Raw genomic sequence first — 25113 nt, forward strand, 5'->3', positions numbered from 1 at the left:
GTTGTAACGGCCATTTGATGTCGTATAAGCCAGTGGTATCGCTCGTAGTCGCTTGATTCGAGTGGAAATGGCAGGCAAAGCATTTCACCGCCAAGACAGCTTAACTAATTTTCAGTGTCGGCCGACCTCGTCTCACAAGATCTAGTCTCTCTTTAAATATCCTTCTTGAAAATGGCCTTGCAAATATATATATGTATATGAAACTGCCACCTAATAAACATTTTGCTCTGCTTTTTTGTAAGTTAAAAAAGAGAATACCGCTGATTTCTCCGCTGGCCGGGTATGGAAAAACACTAGCTGTTTTCAAATATGACTATGAATATAAAGAAACAACTCTTAAAAATGGATATATGTAGATATCTATCTCCGTCAATATCTTTATTGAAAAAATGTAAAGTGATTTAGTTCGCCCTTTTTTAATTTGTATTTCATCATATTGTTTGATTCTATTATGTAATTGTGGAAGTTTCTCGCTTCCAGGTTCCTCGGACCAACAGGTACCGACATGACAGTTCAGTTTCAAGGTTTAGAACACTGTTTTGTTTTCCAATAGTTCAGTCTCGCACGTGATTTTCAGCAATTGTCTTTTCTGGCTGTCTCTCGCTCTCGCTCCAGCTCCACCACTTCTCTCTTCCCCGGCTGCTGCCTTTTAACAGAGCGACAGGTGATTCGATAAAAAAAGGCCCAGGTGGGACATCAACGCACCTGTCGCTGATCCCGAAGCCGGTCCTGGCACACCCTGTTTCGCTGCAGGTCCGCAGGCCACGCCCCCCTACATAGTGTCATTATTTTAATACTTTGTATTTGCTTTCATTTTCTTTCCTTCCATATTTTGTGTTTAGACCGTATTTTCTCAACCTGATGGATGTTTGAAATTGTTGAAATATGTTGAAAGTGCCTCGGGTGTTTTGTGTATATTGTTCAATAAAAAAAATAAAATAAAATTGAAAGTGAGTTGAGTAGTAAATACATAATTTATGTTCTTAGTGAGAATCATCTTGTGTTGTGTTGTATTCTAATAAAATATTTTGGAAAGGAACACTTGGTCTTTAGAGTAACAGAGAGTGCTGGACATCGAGCTAAAGACCCCAGCTTTCAGCTCGATGTCTAGCGCCGACTCTTAACCTGAAAAAGACGCGAATAACTTGCAGGAATTTGGACTTGAAACAGCAGTCATCTGTAAAAGATTATAAAAGACTTTAATGCAAGTTGGTCTTGCATGGTCGTACAAGTGCTGAATAATCAAACGTGATGCTCAAGGTAAAAAAAAAAAAAAAAGATCCTGTCAAAGTGAAACGAGGAATAAAAAAAAAAATCATGGCTGGGTGTTGTTGATAAAAAATCATGGCTGGGTGTTGTTGATACAAGGCGGTTCTGGACCCGTCCTCCATGGTGGAGAATTCAAGCTTCTGACCCTGGTTCATGATATCGGCTCAAACCAGTCTACATGTCGGCCTTGACGAAGGACGCAAACATCCCGTCTTCCTGCTCCAGGAGGGTCTCTGGCTTGTCGTACTCCAGAATGTTGCCCCGCTTCATGACGATGACCAAGTCCGCTGTGAGGATGGTGTGGACCCGGTGCTGGGGGGGAGGGGGGGAGTAGAGGACAGGTTCAGCGGCAAATACAAACCCCGTTTCCATATGAGTTGGGAAATTGTGTTAGATGTAAATATAAACAGAATACAATGATTTGCAAATCCTTTTCAACCCATATTCAGTTGAATATGCTACAAAGACAACATATTTGATGTTCAAACTCATAAACATTTTTTTTTTTATTGCAAATAATCATTAACTTTAGAATTTGATGCCAGCAACACGTGACAAAGAAGTTGGGAAAGGTGGCAAGAACTACCAATAAAGTTGAGGAATGCTCATCAAACACTTATTTGGAACATCCCACAGGTGTGCAGGCTAATTGGGAACAGGTGGGTGCCATGATTGGGTATAAAAACAGCTTCCCAAAAAATGCTCAGTCTTTCACAAGAAAGGATGGGGCGAGGTACACCCCTTTGTCCACAACTGCGTGAGCAAATAGTCAAACAGTTTAAGAACAACCTTTCTCAAAGTGCAATTGCAAGAAATTTAGGGATTTCAACATCTATGCTCCATAATATCATCAAAAGCTTCAGAGAATCTGGAGAAATCACTCCACGTTAGCGGCATGGCCGGAAACCAACATTGAATGATCCTCGGACGGCACTGTATCAAAACCCGACATCAATCTCTAAAGGATATCACCACATGGGCTCAGGAACACTTCAGATAACCACTGTCATGGAATACAATTTGTCGCTACATCTGTAAGTGCAAGTTAAAGCTCTACTATGCAAAGCGAAAGCCATTTATCAAAAACATCCAGAAACGCCGCCGGCTTCTCTGGGCCCGAGATCATCTAAGATGGACTTATGCAAAGTGGAAAAGTGTTCTGTGGTCTGATGAGTCCACATTTCAAATTGTTTTGGGAAATATATTCGACATCGTGTCATCCGGACCAAAGGGGAAGCGAACCATCCAGACTGTTATCGACGCAAAGTGGAAAGGCCAGCATGTGTGATGGTATGGGGGTGCATTAGTGCCCAAGGCATGGGTAACTAACACATCTGTGAAGGCACCATTAATGCTGAAAGGTACAAACAGCTTTTGGAACAACATATGCTGCCATCTTTTTCATGGACGCCGCTGCTTATTTCAGAAAGACAATGCCAAGCCACATTCAGCACATGTTACAACAGCGTGGCTTCGTAAAAAAAAGTGCGCAAGTACTTTCCTGGCCCGCCCGCAGTCCAGACCTGTCTCCCATGGAAAATGTGTGGCGCATTATGAAGCGTAAAATACGACAGCGGAGACCCTGGACTGTTGAAGGACTGAAGCTCTACATAAAACAAGAACGGGAAGGAATTCCACTTTCAAAGCTTCAACAATTAGTTTCCTCAGTTCCCAAAAGTTTATTGAGTGTTAAAAGAAAAGGTGATGTCACACAGTGGTGAACATGCCCTTTCCCAACTACTTTGGCACGTGTTGCAGCCATGAAATTCTAAGTTAATTATTATTTGCACAAAAAATAAAGTTTATGAGTTTGAACATCAAATATGTTGTCTTTGTAGCATATTCAACTGAATATGGGTTGAAAAGGATTTGCAAATCATTGTATTTTATTTACATTTACATCTAACACAATTTCCCAACTCATATGGAAACGGGGTTCGTACAAGACCATGGATGACAGTCCATTGTTTCTCTCCACACAAGTTGCTTGGTACCAACCGGGCTGGCAGCAGCAGACCCGAGACCGGACCTCCAGCCGAGTAGAAGAAGAAGAAAAAGAGACGGAAAAAACAGAAGAAAATCTGGCTGGGTCAGGTCCAGGTCCGGGTCCGGGTCTACTTGTGAGTCCTCACTAGCACACTGAAGAGGCTCTCCTCCTGTGCTAGCAGGTTCTGACCCGAGTCGCTCTCCACCAAAATCCCCGAGGAGAACACCAACACCTGCCCCGCGTCCAGGATGGAGGACACGCGGTGCTGGGGGAGGGGGCGGGGCCAGCGAGGAGGAGAAGGGGGAGGAAAGGAAGCAAGGAGGCGCGGTTTGTGGGCGGACCCGAAAAGGAGCAGAGGAGAGAAGGAAAGCGTTTTAAGTTCCCAAAGTGAAGTTGGGAGAGTGGAGAGGAGGAAAGGATGCATGCCGGACTCCGACATCTGTACTCACAGCGATGGTGACCACAGTGCGGTCTGCAAACGCCGTCATCACCACTTTTTGTAAGATGTTCTCCTAAACAGAGAAAATACCGTTGTGTAAATTGTAAATAAAAAGAGAATACAACAAATCTTTTTCAACTTATATTCAGTGGAATGGACTGCAAGGACAAGATATTTCACGTTCACACTGAGAATAATCATGAAATTTGAATTTAATGGCAACAAAACGTCGCAAAAAAGTAGTGAAAGGGGCATTTTTACCAGTGTGTTACATGGCCTTTCCTTTTAACAACACTCAGTAAAGCTTTAGGAACTGAGGAGACACATTTTTTGAAGTGGAATTCTTTCCCATTCTTGCTTGATGTACAGCTTAAGTTGCCAGTCTAGTACCCGCACTCTTTTACTATGAAGCCACGCTGTTGTAACACGCTGAAATAAGCAGGGGCGTCCATGATATGAGAACATATCAAAAGCTGTATGTACCTTTCAGCATTAATGGTGCCTTCACAGGTGTGTAAGTTACCCATGCCTTGGGCACTAATACACTCCCTTCCCATCACACATGCTGGCTTTTACACTTTGTGCCTAGAACAATCCGGTTTGTTTTATTCCTCTTTTAAGTCCACAGTTTCCAAAAACAATTTGAATTGTGGACTCGTCAGACCACAGAACACTTTTCCACTTTGCATCAGTCCATCTTAAATGAGCTCGGGCCCAGCGAAGCCGGCGGCGTGTCTGGGTGTTGTTGATAAATGGCTTTTGCTTTGCATAGTAGAGTTTTAACTTGCACTTACAGATGTAGCGAGCAACTGTAGTAACTGACAGTAGTTTTTTTAAATGTTCCATTTTGGTGATATCCTTTACACACTGATGTCGCTTTTGGATTCAGTACCGCCAGAGGGATTAAAGGCCATGGGCCTTACCGCTTACGTACAGTGATTTCTCCAGATTCTCTGAACCTTTTGATGATATTACTGATATACTTTTATTGTGAAGATAGAAACTGTGTGGTCAGTCTTTAGGTTTTTGACGGGAGGTAAGGTTGAAATAAAAATTGTTTCTTGCTTTTATGTCGGTCGTTTTTTATTAATGAGCTCACAAGACCCTCGGGTGCCGTGAATGTCAATCAAGTGACCAAAGTCACGTCTAAGTGAACATTTATGATCGCTCATCTATTTTTTAGTGCCTGGCTGGTGATGGATTGACACACCATCCACCGGCGGCGTTTCTGGGTGTTGTTGATAAATGGCTTTTGCTTTGCATAGTAGACTTTTAACTTGCACTTACAGATGTAGCGAGCAACTGTAGTTACTGACAGTAGTTTTTTTGAAATGTTCCATTTGGTGATATCCTTTACACACTGATGTCGCTTTTGGATTCAGTACTGCCTGAGAGATCAAAGGCCATGGGCCTTACAGCTTACGTGCAGTGATTTCTCCAGATTCTCTGAACCTTTTGATGATATTACTGATATACTTTTATTGTGAAGACAGAAACTGTGTGGTCAGTCTTTAGGTTTTTGACGGGAGGTAAGGTTGAAATAAAAATTGTTTCTTGCTTTTATGTCGGTTGTTTTTTATTAATGAGCTCACAAGACCCTCGGGTGCCGTGAATGTCAATCAAGTGACCAAAGTCACGTCTAAATGAACATTTATGATCGCTCATCTATTTTTTTAGTGCCTGGCTGGTGATGGACTGACACACCCTCCACCATCCACCGGCGGCGTTTCTGGGTGTTGTTGATAAATGGCTTTGGCTTTGCATAGTAGACTTTTAACTTGCACTTACAGATGTAGCGAGCAACTGTAGTTACTGACAGTAGTTTTTTTGAAATGTTCCATTTGGTGATATCCTTTACACACTGATGTCGCTTTTGGATTCAGTACCGCCAGAGGGATCAAAGGCCATGGGCCTTACCGCTTATGTGCAGTGATTTCTCCAGATTCTCTGAACCTTTTGATGATATTACTGATATACTTTTATTGTGAAGACAGAAACTGTGTGGTCAGTCTTTAGGTTTTTGACGGGAGGTAAGGTTGAAATAAAAAATGTTTCTTGCTTTTATGTCGGTCGTTTTTTATTAATGAGCTCACAAGACCCTCGGGTGCCGTGAATGTCAATCAAGTGACCAAAGTCACGTCTAAATGAACATTTATGATCGCTCATCTATTTTTTTAGTGCCTGGCTGGTGATGGACTGACACACCCTCCACCATCCACCGGCGGCGTTTCTGGGTGTTGTTGATAAATGGCTTTGGCTTTGCATAGTACAGTTTTAACTTGCACTTGCAGATGTAGCGAGCAACTGTAGTTACTGACAGTAGTTTTTTGAAATGTTCCATTTGGTGATATCCTTTACACACTGATGTCGCTTTTGGATTCAGTACCGCCAGAGGGATTAAAGGCCATGGGCCTTACCGCTTACGTACAGTGATTTCTCCAGATTCTCTGAACCTTTTGATGATATTACTGATATACTTTTATTGTGAAGACAGAAACTGTGTGGTCAGTCTTTAGGTTTTTGACGGGAGGTAAGGTTGAAATAAAAATTGTTTCTTGCTTTTATGTCGGTCGTTTTTTATTAATGAGCTCACAAGACCCTCGGGTGCCGTGAATGTCAATCAAGTGACCAAAGTCACGTCTAAGTGAGCATTTATGATCGCTCATCTATTTTTTAGTGCCTGGCTGGTGATGGATTGACACACCATCCACCGGCAGCGTTTCTGGGTGTTGTTGATAAATGGCTTTTGCTTTGCATAGTAGACTTTTAACTTGCACTTACAGATGTAGCGAGCAACTGTAGTTACTGACAGTAGTTTTTTTGAAAGGTTCCATTTGGTGATATCCTTTACACACTGATGTCGCTTTAGGATTTAGTACTGCCTGAGGGATCAAAGGCCATGGGCCTTACCGCTTACGTGCAGTGATTTCTCCAGATTCTCTGAACCTTTTGATGATATTACTGATATACTTTTATTGTGAAGACAGAAACTGTGTGGTCAGTCTTTAGGTTTTTGACGGGAGGTAAGGTTGAAATAAAAATTGTTTCTTGCTTTTATGTCGGTCGTTTTTTATTAATGAGCTCACAAGACCCTCGGGTGCCGTGAATGTCAATCAAGTGACCAAAGTCACGTCTAAATGAACATTTATGATCGCTCCTCTATTTTTTTAGTGCCTGGCTGGTGATGGACTGACACACCCTCCACCATCCACCGGCGGCGTTTCTGGGTGTTGTTGATAAATGGCTTTGGCTTTGCATAGTACAGTTTTAACTTGCACTTGCAGATGTAGCGAGCAACTGTAGTTACTGACAGTAGTTTTTTGAAATGTTCCATTTGGTGATATCCTTTTCACACTGATGTCGCTTTTGGATTCAGTACCGCCAGAGGGATCAAAGGCCATGGGCCTTACCGCTTACGTGCAGTGATTTCTCCAGATTCTCTGAACCTTTTGATGATATTACTGATATACTTTTATTGTGAAGATAGAAACTGTGTGGTCAGTCTTTAGGTTTTTGACGGGAGGTAAGGTTGAAATAAAAATTGTTTCTTGCTTCTATGTCGGTCGTTTTTTATTAATGAGCTCACAAGACCCTCGGGTGCCGTGAATGTCAATCAAGTGACCAAAGTCAAGTCTAAATGAACATTTATGATCGCTCATCTATTTTTTTAGTGCCTGGCTGGTGATGGACTGACACACCCTCCACCATCCACCGGCGGCGTTTCTGGGTGTTGTTGATAAATGGCTTTGGCTTTGCATAGTACAGTTTTAACTTGCACTTGCAGATGTAGCGAGCAACTCTAGTTACTGACAGTAGTTTTTTGAAATGTTCCATTTGGTGATATCCTTTACACACTGATGTCGCTTTTGGATTCAGTACCGCCTGAGGGATCAAAGGCCATGGGCCTTACCGCTTATGTGCAGTGATTTCTCCAGATTCTCTGAACCTTTTGATGATATTACTGATATACTTTTATTGTGAAGACAGAAACTGTGTGGTCAGTCTTTAGGTTTTTGACGGGAGGTAAGGTTGAAATAAAAATTGTTTCTTGCCTTTATGTCGGTCGTATTTTCCCAACGAGCTCACAAGACCCTCGGGTGCCGTGAATGTCAATCAAGTGACCAAAGTCACGTCTAAATGAACATTTATGATCGCTCCTCTATTTTTTTAGTGCCTGGCTGGTGATGGACTGACACACCCTCCACCATCCACCGGCGGCGTTTCTGGGTGTTGTTGATAAATGGCTTTGGCTTTGCATAGTACAGTTTTAACTTGCACTTGCAGATGTAGCGACCAACTGTCGTTACGTTTTTTCTGAAGTGTTTCATGTGGTGATATCCTTTACGCACTGATGTCGCATTTGGATGCAGCACCGCCTGATGGAATCTTTTTTTTTTTTCTTCTTTGTCATGAAAAAGGGACGTTTTTGTCATGAAAAAGGGAGGTTTTTGTGGTTGGTGCACTAATTGTAAGTGTATATTGTGTTTTTTATGTTGATTTCATATTTTTTTTATTTTTTTTTATTAATAAAAATGAATAAACATTTTTTCTGCGGCCCGGTGGTTGGGGACCACTGCCCTGGGTGGTTCCCACATATGCGGTCCTCTCCAAGGTTTCTCATAGTCATCATTGACACTGGGGTGATTTTTTCCTTGCCCTTATGTGGGCTCTACTGAGGATGTTGTTTTGGTTTGTGCATCCCTTTGAGACACTTGTGATTTAGGGCTATATAAATAAACATTGATTGATTGAATGTGAGTCTGAATGTTGTCTGTCTATCTGTGTTGGCCCTGCGATGAGGTGGCGACTTGTCCAGGGTGTACCCCGCCTTCCGCCCGATTGTAGCTGAGATAGGCGCCAGCGCCCCCCGCGACCCCGAACGGGAATAAGCGGCAGAAAATGGATGGATGGATGGATGATTGATTGATCCACCGGCGGCGTTTCTGGGTGTTGTTGATAAATCGTTTTGGCTTTGCATAGTACAGTTTTAACTTGCACTTGCAGATGTAGCGACCAACTGTAGTTACTGACAGTGGTTTTCTGAAGTGTTCCATGTGGTGACATCCTTTACACACTGATGTCACTTTTGGATGCAGTGTCGCCTGAGGGATCGAAGGTCATGGACCTTGCCGCTTACTTGCAGTGATTTCTCCAGATTCTTTGAACCTTTTGATGATATTACAGACACACTTTTATTGTGAAGACAGAAACTGTGCGGTCAGTCTTTCGGCTTTTGACTTGAGGTAAGGTTGAAATAAAAATGGTTTCTTGCCTTCCTGTCGGTTGTTTTTTCTTAATAACTCACAAGACCCTCGGATGCCGTGAATGTCAATCAAGTGACCAAAGTCACATCTAAGTGAACATTTATGATCGCTCATATATTTTTGTAGTGCCTGGCCGGCGATGGACTGACACACCCCTCACCATCCACCGGCGGCGTTTCTGGGTGTTGTTGATGAATGGCTTTGGCTTTGCATAGTACAGTTTTAACTTGCACTTGCAGAGTTAGCAACCAACTGTCGTTACAGACAGCGTTTTTTTCTGAAGTGTTCCATGTGGTGATATCCTTTACGCAATGATGTCGCTTTTGGATGCAATACCGCCTGAGGGATCGAAGGTCACGGACCTTGCCGCTTAAGTGCAGTGATTTCTCCAGATTCTCTGATCCTTTTGATGATATTACAGACACACTTTTATTGTGAAGACAGAAACTGTGCGGTCAGTCTTTCGGCTTTTGACTTGAGGTAAGGTTGAAATAAAAATTGTTTCTTGCTTTTTTAGTGCCTGGCCGGCGATGGATTGACACGCCCTCCACCATCCAGATCCACTATGGATTAGACTTTCACAATATCATGTTATACCCGCTCGACATCCATTGCCTTCGGTCCCCTGGGGAGTTCCCACATATGCGGTCCTCTCCAAGGTTTCTCATAGTCATCATTGTCACTGGGGTGAGTTTTTCCTTGCCCTTATGTGGGCTCTACCGAGGATGTCATTGTGGTTTGTGCATCCCTTTGAGACACTTGTGATTTAGGGCTATATAAATAAACATTGATTGATTGATTGATCCACCGGCGGCGTTTCTGGGTGTTGTTGATAAATGGCTTTGGCTTTGCATAGTACAGTTTTAACTTGCACTTGGAGATGTAGCGACCAACTGTTGTTACAGACAGCGTTTTTTTCTGAAGTGTTCCATGTGGTAATATCCTTTACGCACTGATGTCTCTTTTGGATGCAGCACCGCCTGATGAAATCTTTTTTTTTTTTGTCATGAAAAAGGACGTTTTTGTCATGAAAAAGGGAGGTTTTTGTGGTTGGTGCACTAATTGTAAGTGTATATTGTGTTTTTTATGTTGATTTAATAAAAAAAATAAATAAATAAAGAAACATTGATTGATTGATTGATCCACCGGCGGCGTTTCTGGGTGTTGTTGATAAATGGCTTTGGCTTTGCATAATAGGGTTTTAACTTCCATCCATCCATCCATTTTCTACCGCTTATTCCCTTTTGGGTTGGCGGGGGGCGCTGGCGCCTATCTCAGCTACAATCGGGCGGAAGGCGGGGTACACCCTGGAGAAGTCGCCACTTCATCGCAGGGCCAACAGAGATAGACCGACAACATTCACACACTAGGGGCCAATTTAGTGTTGGCAATCAACCTATCCCCAGGTGCATGTCTTTGGAAGTGGGAGGAATTAAATCCCTAAATTCCTGTTCTTAACCAATTTGCTCAGGCGTTTGTTGACAAAGTGGTGACCCTCGCCCCGTCCTTGTTTGTGAAGGACTGAGCATTTCACGGAAGCTGCTTTTTATACCCAATTATGGCACCCACCTGTTCAAATAAGTCTTTAACGAGCATTCCTCAACTGTCTCAGTCTTTTTTGCCACTTGTGCCAGCTTCTTTGAGGCATGTCGCAGGCATCAAATTCCAAATGAGCTGATTTTTGCAGAGTTTCTCAGTGCAAACGTTTAAGTATCTCGTCTTCGGGACTCACCGTCGCCATGTCGATGGAGGCGGTGGCCTCGTCCATGATGAGGATGCTGCTTTTGCGGACAAACGCCCGAGCCAAACAGAAGAGTTGCCTCTGACCCACGCTTTTTTTTTTTTTTGTTCTTCTTTGTCATGAAAAAGGGACGTTTTTGTCATGGAAAAGGGAGGTTTTTGTGGTTGGAGCACTAATTGTAAGTGTATATTGTGTTTTTTATGTTGATTTAATAAAAAAGATAAAAAAAAATAAAGAAACATTGATTGATTGATTGATCCACCGGCGGGGTGAAGTGTGAAGTGAATTATATTTATATAGCGCTTTTCTCAAGTGACTCAAAGCGCTTTACATAGTGAAACCCAATATCTAAGTTACATTTAAACCAGTGTGGGTGGCACTGGGAGCAGGTGGGTAAAGTGTCTTGCCCAAGGACACAACGGCAGTAACTAGGATGGCACAAGCGGGAATCGAACCTACAACCCTCAAGTTGCTGGCACGGCCACTCTACCAACCGAGCTATGCCGCCCCGGGGTTTCTGGGTGTTGTTGATAAATGGCTTTGGCTTTGCATAATAGGGTTTTAACTTCCATCCATCCATCTATTTTCTACCGCTTATTCCATTTTGGGGTCGCGGGGGGCGCTGGCGCCTATCTCAGCTACAATCGGGCGGAAGGCGGGGTACACCCTGGACAAGTCGCCACCTCATCGCAGGGCCAACACAGATAGACCGACAACAATCACACACTAGGGGCCAATTTAGTGTTGCCAATCAACCTATCCCCAGGTGCATGTTTTTGGAAGTGGGAGGAATTAAATCCCTAAATTCCTGGAGAATGGTTGTTCTTAACTAATTTGCTCAAGCGTTTGTTGACAAAGTGGTGACCCTCGCCCCGTCCTTGTTTGTGAAGGACTGAGCATTTCACGGAAGCTGCTTTTTATACCCAATCATGCCACCCACCTGTTCAAATAAGTCTTTAACGAGCATTCCTCAACTATCTCAGTCTTTTTTGCCACTTGTGCCAGCTTCTTTGAGACATGTTTGCAGGCATCAAATTCCAAATGAGCTGATTTTTGCAGAGTTTCTCAGCGCAAACGTTTAAGCATCTCGTCTTCGGGACTCACCGTCGCCATGTCGATGGAGGCGGTGGCCTCGTCCATGATGAGGATGCTGCTTTTGCGGACAAACGCTCGAGCCAAACAGAAGAGTTGCCTCTGACCCACGCTGAAGTTCTCCCCGCCCTCCGTCACCACCGCATCTGATCAGGTGACGGCGCCAGTCAGAGAGAAGGCCGTGTTGTCATGTGTGTGCGTGTGCGTGTGCGTGGTCATACCAAGTCCGCCTGGCAGCGCCTTCACCATGTTCTTCAGCTGAGCGATCTCTAGCGCCTCCCACAGGCGCTCATCATTACACGTCTGCTCCGGATCCAGATTAAACCTACACAGGTGGCGAGAATGTGAAGCGTCCTGACTTAGTAATGTGGAAAAAAACCTTGACCGGTTTTAAACCTGCGGGGGGGGGGGGGGGGTGGGAGTTGAGTTCGTTCCAAATGTCAGCGGCTGTGAAAAGTGTGTCCGGGAGAAGCGACACGTTTATCAGGACAGCGTGAAAACACTCGAGCGTTCACCCCGGGAGCGTGCAAAGTCCAAACAAACACGGCGAGGACGTGCGAATGGAGGGGGGCGCACGCAAGGCAGGAGTCAGGCGAGGTCTCGGGCAGACTTCCCGCCGCCTTTTCCCACCGCAGATGGCGATTGGTGTGGTCACGTGACACCTGCTCAGCTACCTGGGGAGTTTTTGGTCCGGCCCTCGCTGACTTGGGACCATTGCAAAATGATGTGCGTCCCAAAGTCACCAGCCTTGGCGTCACTATAGACAGCCATGAAATTTGAATTTAATGGCCACAAAACGTCGCCAAAAAGTAGTGAAAGGGGCATTTTTACCAGTGTGTTACATGGCCTTTCCTTTTAACAACACTCAGTAAAGCTTTAGGAACTGAGACGACACATTTTTGAAGTGGAATTCTTTCCCATTCTTGCTTGATGTACAGCTTAAGTTGCCAGTCTAGTACCCGCACTCTTTTACTATGAAGCCACGCTGTTGTAACATGCTGAAATAAGCAGGGGCGTCCATGATATGAGAACATATCAAAAGCTGTATGTACCTTTCAGCATTAATGGTGCCTTCACAGGTGTGTAAGTTACCCATGCCTTGGGCACTAATGCACCCCCATACCATCACACATGCAGGCTTTTACACTTTGTGCCTAGAACAATCCGGTTTGTTCTATTCCTCTTTTAAGTCCGCAGTTTCCAAAAACAATTTGAATTGTGGACTCGTCAGACCACAGAACACTTTTCCACTTTGCATCAGTCCATCTTAAATGAGCTCGGGTGCAGCGAAGCCGGCGGCGTGTCTGGGTGTTGTTGATAAATGGCTTTTGCTTTGCATAGTAGAGTTTTAACTTGCACTTACAGATGTAGCGGGCAACTGTAGTTACTGACAGTAGTTTTTTGAAATGTTCCATTTGGTGATATCCTTTACACACTGATGTCGCTTTTGGATTCAGTACCGCCTGAAGGATCAAAGGCCATGGGCCTTACCGCTTACGTGCAGTGATTTCTCCAGATTCTCTGAACCTTTTGATGATATTACTGATATACTTGTCACTATAGACAAACAAGTCCATGGCGTTTTAACCTTCGTCTTGTGTTAGGGTCGGCACCGACCCGTTTTAGTTTTTAAATGCTTAAAAACACCACATACATTTATTTTTTTTGCATCAAAGCTTTTTGACTTTGTCAGGAACCTCTTTGTCAACAAAATAAAACATTTTAATTTTTTTCACTAAATTATAAAATGCTCTGGTAGAAATTATGCCCTTGGTGTTGTTAGGGTCGGTTTCGACCCGGTTATAAATATAAGATGATAAAGCAATGATAAGAGCCAAAACTGAACACACTGACAGCCAGCTCCTCTCCCAATCATGTGAGCTTTAGTGGATTCTCATTTTACCTTGTTATCCTGTACAAAAACAAACAAAAGACGGACACTAAAAGAGTCACTTTTTGCCACTCTGATTTTGTTTTTTTTATTAGTTTTGGAACTAGTAATCTATTTCTCTTGGTTTCATTTGCTTGATTGGTTGTTGTTTGTTTGATGTTGGATTTCTGTTACTGAAAAAAATACTTTTTAGCCTTTTTCTTGAAGTAAACATATATGGGTCGAAATTGACCCGTAACACCATAGATGTTACTATAGTTAAAATTCTTAAAATGAAAAAATAAATAAAACACATTTATTTAAGAGATGTGTTCTAATACCCCTTAGTAATAGTTAGGTAACACAACAACCTTTTTTTTTAATGTATATGATTCTCTTGAGGTTCGTTTTTACCATTTTTAAAAATTGAAATCGAGGGGTATACTGACAAAAAAAGGCCCAAATGGCCCAAACCAAAAATATTAAAACCAATATTTTCAAGGATAAGGAAGCCTAACGAGGTAACCAAGAGATGAGAAACAAATTGGATGATAGATCATTGTTTTTAGTGTATTTTACAGCTGATTTAAGACATGGGTCAAAACCGACCCGTTAACATAAGAGATGGTAACAGAAAGCTAACACAAGAGGAAGGTTAAAATAGTTTTTAATTATATTTGTTTTTATATTGTTTTTATTGGTTTTATTGGTTTATTTTTTATTGGTTTTATTGGTTTCGCCGGATAGTCGAACCTCGGATTCAGGAGGAACAGTGTGGTTTTCGTCCTGGTCGTGGAACTGTGGACCAGCTCTATACTCTCGGCAGGGTTCTTGAGGGTGCGTGGGAGTTTGCCCAACCAGTCTACATGTGCTTTGTAGACTTGGAGAAGGCATTCGACCGTGTCCCTCGGGAAGTCCTGTGGGGAGTGCTCAGAGAGTATGGGGTACCGGACTGTCTTATTGTGGCAGTCCGCTCCCTGTATGATCAGTGCCAGAGCTTGGTCCGCATTGCCGGCAGTAAGTCGGACACGTTTCCAGTGAGGGTTGGACTCCGCCAAGGCTGTCCTTTGTCACCCATTCTGTTCATAACTTTTATGGACAGAATTTCTAGGCGCAGCCAAGGCGTTGAAGGGTTTCGGTTTGGTGGCCACGGGATTAGGTCTCTGCTTTTTGCAGATGATGTGGTCCTGATGGCTTCATCTGACCGGGATCTTCAGCTCTCGCTGGATCGGTTCGCAGCCGAGTGTGAAGCGACCGGAATGAGAATCAGCACCTCCAAGTCCGAGTCCATGGTTCTCGCCCGGAAAAGGGTGGAGTGCCATCTCCGGGTTGGGGAGGAGACCCTGCCCCAAGTGGAGGAGTTCAAGTACCTAGGAGTCTTGTTCACGAGTGAGGGAAGAGTGGATTGTGAGATCGACAGGCGGATCGGTGCGGCGTCTTCAGTAATGCGGACGTTGTACCGATCCGTTGTGGTGAAGAAGTAGCTGAGCCGGAAGGCAAAGCTCTCAATTTACCGGTCGATCTACGTTCCCATCCTCACCTATGGTCATGAGCTTTGGGTCATGACCGAAAGGATAAGATCACGGGTACAAGCGGCCCAAATGAGTCTGGGTCTCTCCCTTAGAGATAGGGTGAGAAGCTCTGCCATCCGGGAGGAACTCAAAGTAAAGCCGCTGCTCCTCCACATCGAGAGGAGCCAGATGAGGTGGTTCGGGCATCTGGTCAGGATGCCACCCGGACGCCTCGCTAGGGAGGTGTTTAGGGCACGTCCAACCGGTAGGAGGCCACGGGGAAGACCCAGGACACGTTGGGAAGACTATGTCTCCCGGCTGGCCTGGGAACGCCTCGGGATCCCCCAGGAAGAGCTAGACGAAGTGGCTGGGGAGAGGGAAGTCTGGGTTTCCCTGCTTAGGCTGCTGCCCCCGCGACCCGACCTCGGATAAGCGGAAGAAGATGGATGGATGTTTTTATATTGTTTTTATTGGTTTTATATTTATTTATTTTTTGTTTTTATTCAGTCATTGGTGGAGCATAATATATATATATATATATATATATATATATATATATATATACTTTTATTTTATTTTATTTTTTTTTACAATTGTTTTTAACATGGCTGTGCAGCACTTTGGAAACGTTATTGTTGTTTAAATGTGCTATATAAATAAAGTGGATTGGATTGGATTGGAAAGGGCACCACAAAAAATGTCATTATTGTCTTTATTTGAAGAAAAAATGTTAGTTTACATCAGCGTTTCTCAAATTGTGGGGCGGGCCCCACCTGTGGGGAATAGAGACATGAAAGGTGGGGCGCGAGGAACCGGAGGGAATTTCACTAAAAATATTTTTTTTATTATTCTATTCTTGCGGCGGCAATGACCAAGAAGAACGCGGAGTTGCAATATAATTACAACACTTTATGTACATATTTATATACATATTTATATCATATTTACATATTTATATAATATGTAACTACAAGCTCCATTCAAAGACAGAGTCCCATTGTTTTTATGAGCGGTCAAGCGAGTCAAAAGCCGAATTTTTTTTTCATTTTTTATTTGTGGCGGCCGTAATTCTTTCAGCAAGACAATGCCAAGCCACATGTTACAACAGCGTGGCTTTGTAAATAAAGAGTGCGGGTACTTTCCTGGCCCGCCTGCAGTCCAGACCTGTCTCCCATGGAAAATGTGTGGCGCATTATGAAGCGTAAAATACGACAGCGGAGACCCCGGATTGTTGAAGGACTGAAGCTCTACATAAAACAAGAATGGGAAAGAATTCCACTTACAAAGCTTCAACAATTAGTTCCCAAACGTTTATTGAGTGTTGTTAAAACAAAAGGTGATGTAACACAGTGGTGAACATGCCCTTTCCCAACTACTTTGGCACGTGTTGCAGCCATGAAATTCTACGTTAATTATTATTTGCAAAAAAAAAATAAAGTTTATGAGTTTGAACATCAAATATGTTGTCTTTGTAGCATATTCAACTGAATATCGATTGTATTCCGTTTATATTTACATCCAACTCATATGGAAACGGGGTTTGTAAGTACTCTATGTGTTTGCGCTGCCGAACATGCTGGTAAAACTACCAATGTCATGACGTGACAGTTGACCTGTGCTTTTTCAGAGGCGGTATAGTACCGAATATGATTCATTAGTATTGCAGTAATATACTAATCGCAGTATACCGTACAGCCCTCATCAGCAGTTAGCATGAAATGTTCCGGAAGGACTGGCGTGCATCCAAGTGTGTACGAGACCGCGTGCACGCCGCACAACCTCATAAGACTCTCTGGTGGCTTCTTTTGCTTTAGATGAGATTTCCTGACAGCCACGGTCCTGCTCGTTAAGTGAGCGTCCTCCCAGTACGACACTGACACTTTGTGACGCTGGAATATAAACAGGAAGTCGTCGCTATTTGCGTGCAGATAGCCGGGAGCACCGCCGCTGGGAAAAGTGTGTGTGTGTGTGTGTGTGTGTGTGTGTGTGTGTGTGTGTGTACCTAATGGAGCCGCTAAACAAGACGGGGTCCTGCAGGATGATGGACAGGCGAGACCGGAGTGTCTGCAGAGGAAGTTTGCAGATGTCGATCCCGTCGATGACGATCTTCCCTGCGGACAAACGAGACAGTTTGACAATCAGCGGCAAGACTCACTTGACTTTCTGTTAAACAAACTTAACATCCTCCACCTGAGGCCTCCTGAAGGTGACCGACATTGGTCTAGTCCTCCTCCAAACCACTGTGCCGCGGCACACTAGTGTGCCGGGTGATACAGCCTGGCGTGCCGTGGGAGATGATCTAATTTCACCTATTTGGGTTAAAAATATTGTTTTGCAAAGCAGTAATTATCGATTGTAGCTGAGATAGGCGCCAGCGCCCCCTGCCACCCCGAAAGGGAATAAGTGGTAGAAAATGGATGGATGGATGGATAATAAAAATCTGCAAATGATGTGTTGTTGTTGAGTGTCGATGCTGTCTGAGTAACCGTGTAATACTCTTCCATATCAGTAGGTGGCAGCCGGTAGCTAATTGCTTTGTAGATGTCCGAAACAGCGGGAGGCAAGGTGCAGGTAAATAGGTGTCTAATGCTTAAACCAAATAGGTGAGTGCCCCAAAGTGCGGCCCGCAGGTAATTTTTTAACGGCCCCACGGCACATTTTAAAAATACGATTGAAAAATGTTTTAAAACGTAAAAAAAAGTGACATAAAAGAGCAAAGGGGTGAAATGTAACAAGAAAATATTGCAATGTTTACTCTAATAACACAAAGCTGCCATGCAGGCTGTTTTTTTCTTTAAAAAAATAATAATGAATCAAAATAAAGGTCATTATGAATTATGGACTTATTCAAGGCTCCAATTAAGTCACGTTAAATTTTCCACTTTTACATATTTTTTTGCATATTTGTGTTTGCCATATACAAAACTGAGCTGTTTTTTTAAAGAAGGGCTTAAAACAAACAAACCAAAAACATAAACAACAATAAAACTTATAATTGACGGATAGATCTGAAATTGATCCCGAGATTATTGTGTTAAAAGTAAACAGTAATAAAAATGTATCATTTATTTTTGAACACTTTAATGAGTAGGACCCTTTTGGATCATTTTAGTGTGATTTGTTTTTAAGTGTCATTGCTCCAAAAATAATAATGAATCAAAATCAATGTCATTATGAATTATTGACATATTCAAGGCTCTAATTATGTCACGTTAAATTTTCCACTTTTACATATTTTTTTGCATATTTGTGTTTGCCATATAAAAAACTGAGCTGTTTTTTTTTAAAGAAGGGCCTAAAACGAACAAACCAAAAATATAAACAACAATAAAACTCATAATTGACGGATGGATCTGAAGTTGATCTCGACATTATTGTGTTAAAAGTAAACAGTAAAAAATTGTTATAATTTTTTTTCTAACACTTTAATAAGTAGGACCCTTTTGGATCATTTTAGTGTGATTTGTTTTTAAGTGTCATTGCTCCAAAAATAATAATGAATCAAAATCAATGTCATTATGAATTATTGACCGATTCAAGGCTCCAATTACGTCACGTTAAATTTTCCACTTTTACATATTTTTTTGCATATTTGTGTTTGCCATATAAAAAACTGAGCTGTTTTTTTTTAAAGAAGGGCCTAAAACGAACAAACCAAAAACATAAACAACAATAAAACTTATAATTGACGGATAAATCTGAAGTTGATCTCGAGATTATTGTGTTAAAAGTAAACAGTAATAAAAATGTATCATTTAGTTTGGAACACTTTAGACCCTTTTGGATCATTTTAGTGTGATTTGTTTTTAAGTGTCATTGCTCCACAAATAATAATGAATCAAAATCAATGTCATTATGAATTATTGAACGATTCAAGGCTCCAATTACGTCACGTTAAATTTTCCACTTTTACACATTTTTTTTTGCATATTTGTGTTTGCCATATAAAAAACTGAGCTGTTTTTTTTTAAAGAAGGGCGCAAAACGAACAAACCAAAAACATAAACAACAATAAAACTTATAATTGACGGATAGATCTGAAATTGATCCGAGATTATTGTGTTAAAAGTAAACAGTAATAAAAATGTATCATTTATTTTTGAACACTCTAATGAGTAGAACCCTTTTGGATCATTTTAGTGTGATTTGTTTTTAAGTGTCATTGCTCCAAAAGTAATAATGAATCAAAATCAATGTCATTAAGAATTATTGACCGATTCAAGGCTCCAATTACGTCACGTTAAATTTTCCACTTTTACATATTTTTTTGCATATTTGTGTTTGCCATATAAAAAACTGAGCTGTATTTTTTTAAAGAAGGGCCTAAAACGAACAAACCAAAAACATAAACAACAATAAAACTTATAATTGACCGATAAATCTGAAGTTGATCTCGAGATTATTGTGTTAAAAGTAAACAGTAAAAAAAATGTATCCTTTAGTTTGGAACACTTTAGACCCTTTTGGATCATTTTAGTGTGATTTGTTTTTAAGTGTCATTGCTCCACAAATAATAATGAATCAAAATCAATGTCATTATGAATTATTGACCGATTCAAGGCTCCAATTACGTCACGTTAAATTTTCCACTTTTACATATTTTTTGCATTTTTATGTTTGCCACATAAAAAACTGAGCTGTTTTTTTTAAAAGAAGGGCCTAAAACGAACAAACCAAAAACATAAACAACAATAAAACTCATAATTGACGGATGGATCTGAAGTTGATCTCGAGATTATTGTGTTAAAAGTAAACAGTAATAAATATGTATCATTTATTTTTTAACACTTTAATGAGTAGGACCCTTTTGGATCATTTTAGTGTGATTTGCTTTTAAGTGTCATTGCTCCAAAAATAATAATGAATCAAAATCAATGTCATTATGAATTATTGACATATTCAAGGCTCTAATTATGTCACGTTAAATTTTCCACTTTTACATATTTTTTTGCATATTTGTGTTTGCATTATAAAAAACTGAGCTGTTTTTTTTTTAAAGAAGGGCCTAAAACGAACAAACCAAAAACATAAACAACAAAAAAACTCATAATTGACGGATGGATCTGAAGTTGATCTCGACATTATTGTGTTAAAAGTAAACAGTAAACATTTTTTATAATTTTTTTTCTAACACTTTAATGAGTAGGACCCTTTTGGATCATTTTAGTGTGATTTGCTTTTAAGTGTCATTGCTCCAAAAATAATAATGAATCAAAATCAATGTCATTATGAATTATTGACATATTCAAGGCTCTAATTATGTCACGTTAAATTTTCCACTTTTACATATTTTTTTGCATATTTGTGTTTGCATGATAAAAAACTGAGCTGTTTTTTTTTAAAGAAGGGCCTAAAACGAACAAACCAAAAACATAAACAACAAAAAAACTCATAATTGACGGATGGATCTGAAGTTGATCTCGACATTATTGTGTTAAAAGTAAACAGTAAAAATTTTTATAATTTTTTTTCTAACACTTTAATGAGTAGGACCCTTTTGGATCATTTTAGTGTGATTTGTTTTTAAGTGTCATTGCTCCACAAATAATAATGAATCAAAATCAATGTCACTATGAATTATTGAACGATTCAAGGCTCCAATTACGTCACGTTAAACTGAGCTGTTTTTTTTTAAAGAAGGGCCTAAAACGAACAAACCAAAAACATAAACAACAATAAAACTCATAATAATAAATAAACGGCGTGGCGCAGTGGGGAGAGTGGCCGTGCGCAACCCGAGCGTCCCTGGTTCAAATCCCACCTAGAACCAACCTCGTCACGTCCGTTGTGTCCTGAGCAAGACACTTCACCCTTGCTCCTGATGGATGCTGGTTAGCGCCTTGCATGGCAGCTCCCTCCATCAGTGTATGAATGTGTGTGTGAATGGGTAAATGTGGAAGTAGTGTCAAAGCGCTTTGAGTACCTTGAAGGTAGAAAAGCGCTATACAAGTACAACCCATTTATCATTTATTTATAATTGACGGATGGATCTGAAGTTGATCTCGACATTATTGTGTTAAAAGTAAACAGTAAAAAATTTTTATAATTTTTTTTCTAACACTTTAATGAGTAGGACCCTTTTGGATCATTTTAGTGTGATTTGTTTTTAAGTGGCATTGCTCCAAAAATAATAATGAATCAAAATCAATGTCATTATGAATTATTGACCGATTCAAAGCTCCAATTACGTCACGGTAAATTTTCCACTTTTACATATTTTTTTGCATATTTGTGTTTGCCACATAAAAAAATGAGCTGTTTTTTTTTAAAGAAGGGCCTAAAACAAACAAACCAAAAACATAAACAACAATAAAACTTATAATTGACGGATAGATCTGAAATTGATCTCGAGATTATTGTGTTAAAAGTAAACAGTAATAAAAATGTATCATTTATTTTTGAACACTTTAATGAGTAGGACCCTTTTGGATCATTTTAGTGTGATTTGTTTTTAAGTGGCATTGCTCCAAAAATAATAATGAATCAAAATCAATGTCATTATGAATTATTGACCGATTCAAGGCTCCAATTACGTCACGGTAAATTTTCCACTTTTACATATTTTTTTGCATATTTGTGTTTGCCACATAAAAAACTGAGCTGTTTTTTTTTTAAAGAAGGGCCTAAAACGAACAAACCAAAAACATAAACAACAATAAAACTTATAATTGACGGATAGATCTGAAATTGATCTCGAGATTATTGTGTTAAAAGTAAACAGTAATAAAAATGTATCATTTATTTTTGAACACTTTAATGAGTAGGACGCTTTTGGATAATTTTAGTGTGATTTGTTTTTAAGTGTCATTGCACCAAAAATAATAATGAATTAAAATCAATGGTATTATGAGTTATTGACCTTTTTAATGCTCCAATTATTATATAATCTCTAATATTACACTTGAAAAAATTATTGGGTGAAAATATTGTATATTTTGTGATTTTTCCATTAAAAAACTGTTTTTTTTGTGACAAAAAGAGCACGTTAAATCTTTAAAATCATTATATTGACAGATACACCTGATGTTGAACTAGAGATTTAATACTTGAATAATAATTAAAAAATAATACTGAATAATGACACATTTTTTATATATTTTTTGACCAAAACCCTTTGGGGTCCCTGGGATCAAGCCTGAGTGGAGGCTGAAATATGTATTTTTTATACATATAGTGTATTGTTTTTTAAAATAAAAAATATCAACATGGCCCCTGCTTGCTTTGATTTTTCAGTGTGCGGCCCTCAGTGGATAAAGTTTGGACACCCCTGCCCTAAGAAAAGGCATCGAAGCTTAGGGAAGGCTATGCAGAACCAAACTAAAACTGAACTGGCTACAAAGTCGACAAAAACAGAATGCTGGACGACAGCAAAGACTTACTGCAGAACGAAGTCCACAATGTACATCCGAACATGACAATCAACAATGTTCCCACAAAGAAGGATTAAAAACAACTGAAATAGTATTGTTGGCTAAAACAAAATAGATGCGGGAATGAAACTGTTACAGGAAAATACCCAAAAAAGCGAAAAAGCCACCAAAATAGGAGCGCAAGACAAGAAGTAAAACACTACACACAAGAAAACAGCAAAAAAGTGATAATAAGTCAGGGTGTGATGTGACAGGTGGTGACAGTACACCTACTTTGAGACAAGAGCTGTAGTGATGCATGCTTGCTTATGCTTTTAAATCATATCCAACAACTACGACAACGACATTTTACTGTCAACTGAGCCGGCAGGGTTTCTGGGTGTTGTTGATAAATGGCTTTGGCTTTGCATAGTATAGTTTTAACTTGCACTTACAGATGTAGCGACAAACTGTAGCTACTGGCAGCGGTTTTCTTAAGTGTTCCTGACCACATGTGGTGATATCCTTTACACACCGATGCAGTATCGCCTGAGGGATCCAAGGTCACGAGCTTTCAAAGTGTCTTTTATCCCGTTGCCGCTTACGTGCTCTCATTACGGAGCGTAGATGGGGAAATCCCTAAATTCTTTGCAACAGCTGGTTGAGAAATGTTGTTCTTAAACAATTTGAAAAGGCAAAAATATGAAGTTTTACAGTGTGAACATGAAATATCTTGTCCTTGCACTCTATTCAATTGAATATAAGTTGAAAAGGATTTGCAAAATGCAGATATCTACCTACTGGGAATTATTACAACAGGACATCTGCTGATTGGAGTAAGTGTCGCTCCGATTTGTCCACAAATTAGAAGTTGCTGGCAGTCTTCAAAGTACCCCGAAGCTGCCACAAATGGTTGACGAATGCGGGAAGAACTGTGGACACTCTTGTGATTTGGATAACATCGGACTGTCTGCCCCGCAGGATGAATTTTGAGGACCAGTCATAGACAATTTAGAGTGAAAAGCACATTTTCTTTTCCCTCGTATACAAAACATTTTAACTTGGCTTGTTTCCCTGGCTTCAAGACTCTCCTGAAGGACAGTGCAGTGAAGACACAACAAACTCCTTTCTTGTCTCTCATGAACATACACCTGTTGTTGTTGACTTTGGACTAGCGACTGCACAACATCGAGGCCGCGGAACAGAGACACACTGCAGGCTTACACACACACATGCATCCACAAAATTATACGCCACACACAAATACACCCCCCCCCCAATCCAAAGCCCTCGACGCAAATCCCATGGGGGTGATGAAAGGATGGGCAGCGGCTGAGAGCTGCGGCCTACCACCATGACCCCGCACTCCCTCCCCTCTGTTGCTAGATATCTTGAGATATATGTTGTAATATGTATATGTGCTTTGCTATGGAGGTTTTGTCCCACTCCAGACTGGGCTCCTTCCCCAGCGTGTTTATCTTTTTCCCCACCTTTCATCCCCAAATCTTTCATCCTCGCTCAAAATAATGGGGAAATCGTCGCTTTCTCGGTCCGAATCGCTCTCACTGCTGGTGGCCATGATTGTAAACAATGTTCAGATGTGAGGAGCTCCACAACCCGTGACGTCACGCGCACATCGTCCGCTACTTCCGGTACAGGCAAGGCTTTTTTATTAGCCACCAAAAGTTGCAAACTTTATCGTGGATGTTCTCTACTAAATCCTTTCAGCAAAAATATGGCGAAATGATCAAGTATGACACATAGAATGGACCTGCTATCCCCGTTTAAATAAGAACATCTCATTTAAGCGTAGATGCTACAAGAAACACTGATGAGCAGCTCTTTTAGGGGTTTTTCCGCATCAAACTTTTATGGGCTGTTTAACGCCACTAAATAACAGAGTTTTAGCGAAGATGAAAAAAAAAAAGTGGTTCAGGCCTCCTGGCTCTTTTCAGACATGAAATGGAGATTAAACTTGTTTAAAGAGATGACAAACATTTGAGTTCAGGAGAGAAAAGCGTGACGATAGAGTCTTTTTTTAGATCGTTATTATTGTTAAAGGCCTACTGAAAGCCACTACTAGCGACCACGCAGTCTGATAGTTTGTATATCAATGATGAAATATTAACATTGCAACACATGCCAATAGTTTACTAAATCGCAATTTTAAATTTCGCGCGGAAGTATCACGCTAAAACGTCACGGTACGATGACGCTTGCGCGTGACGTCACGGCTTGTAGAGGACATTTTGGTCCAGCACCTATAAGTCGTCTCTTTTCATCGCATAATTCCACAGTATTATGGACATCTGTGTTGCTGAATCTTTTGTAATGAATAATGGAGACGTCAAAGAAGAAAGATGTAGATGGGAAGCGGTGTATTGCGGCCGGTGTTTCCTTGTTTACATTCCCGAAAGATGACGGTGAAGCTTTACAATGGAACAGAGCGGCCAAGCGAACATTGTTCCCTACCACATGTCAACCGGCAGGTTTCGGTGAGAAAATGGTGGTAGTAAGTCGGCTCTGACCGTAGATATGAGCGCAGAGCTTGCGTTGTGCTTCCTGCACCTGTGAAGTGAAGTGAAGTGAAT

At 41.0% G+C, this 25113-nt stretch overlaps 1 protein-coding gene across 1 annotated transcript in view; it reads right to left on the reverse strand.

Moving 5' to 3' along the window:
* Window positions 1-1180: 1180 nt before the first annotated feature.
* abcc9 (ATP-binding cassette, sub-family C (CFTR/MRP), member 9) overlaps window positions 1181-25113 on the reverse strand; it is a 99057-nt gene continuing 75124 nt past the window's right edge. The window contains exons 35-39 of the mRNA XM_061914670.1: window positions 17176-17284; window positions 12014-12117; window positions 11805-11938; window positions 3706-3768; window positions 1181-1581 (exon numbers count right to left, since the gene is read on the reverse strand). Of these exons, the coding sequence (XP_061770654.1) occupies window positions 1444-1581; window positions 3706-3768; window positions 11805-11938; window positions 12014-12117; window positions 17176-17284 (548 nt within the window). The 3' untranslated portion in view covers window positions 1181-1443. The remainder of the gene's footprint in view (window positions 1582-3705; window positions 3769-11804; window positions 11939-12013; window positions 12118-17175; window positions 17285-25113) is intronic.

This window comes from Nerophis ophidion, linkage group LG10, assembly GCF_033978795.1.
Source record: "Nerophis ophidion isolate RoL-2023_Sa linkage group LG10, RoL_Noph_v1.0, whole genome shotgun sequence".
NCBI classification, from domain to species: domain Eukaryota; kingdom Metazoa; phylum Chordata; class Actinopteri; order Syngnathiformes; family Syngnathidae; genus Nerophis; species Nerophis ophidion.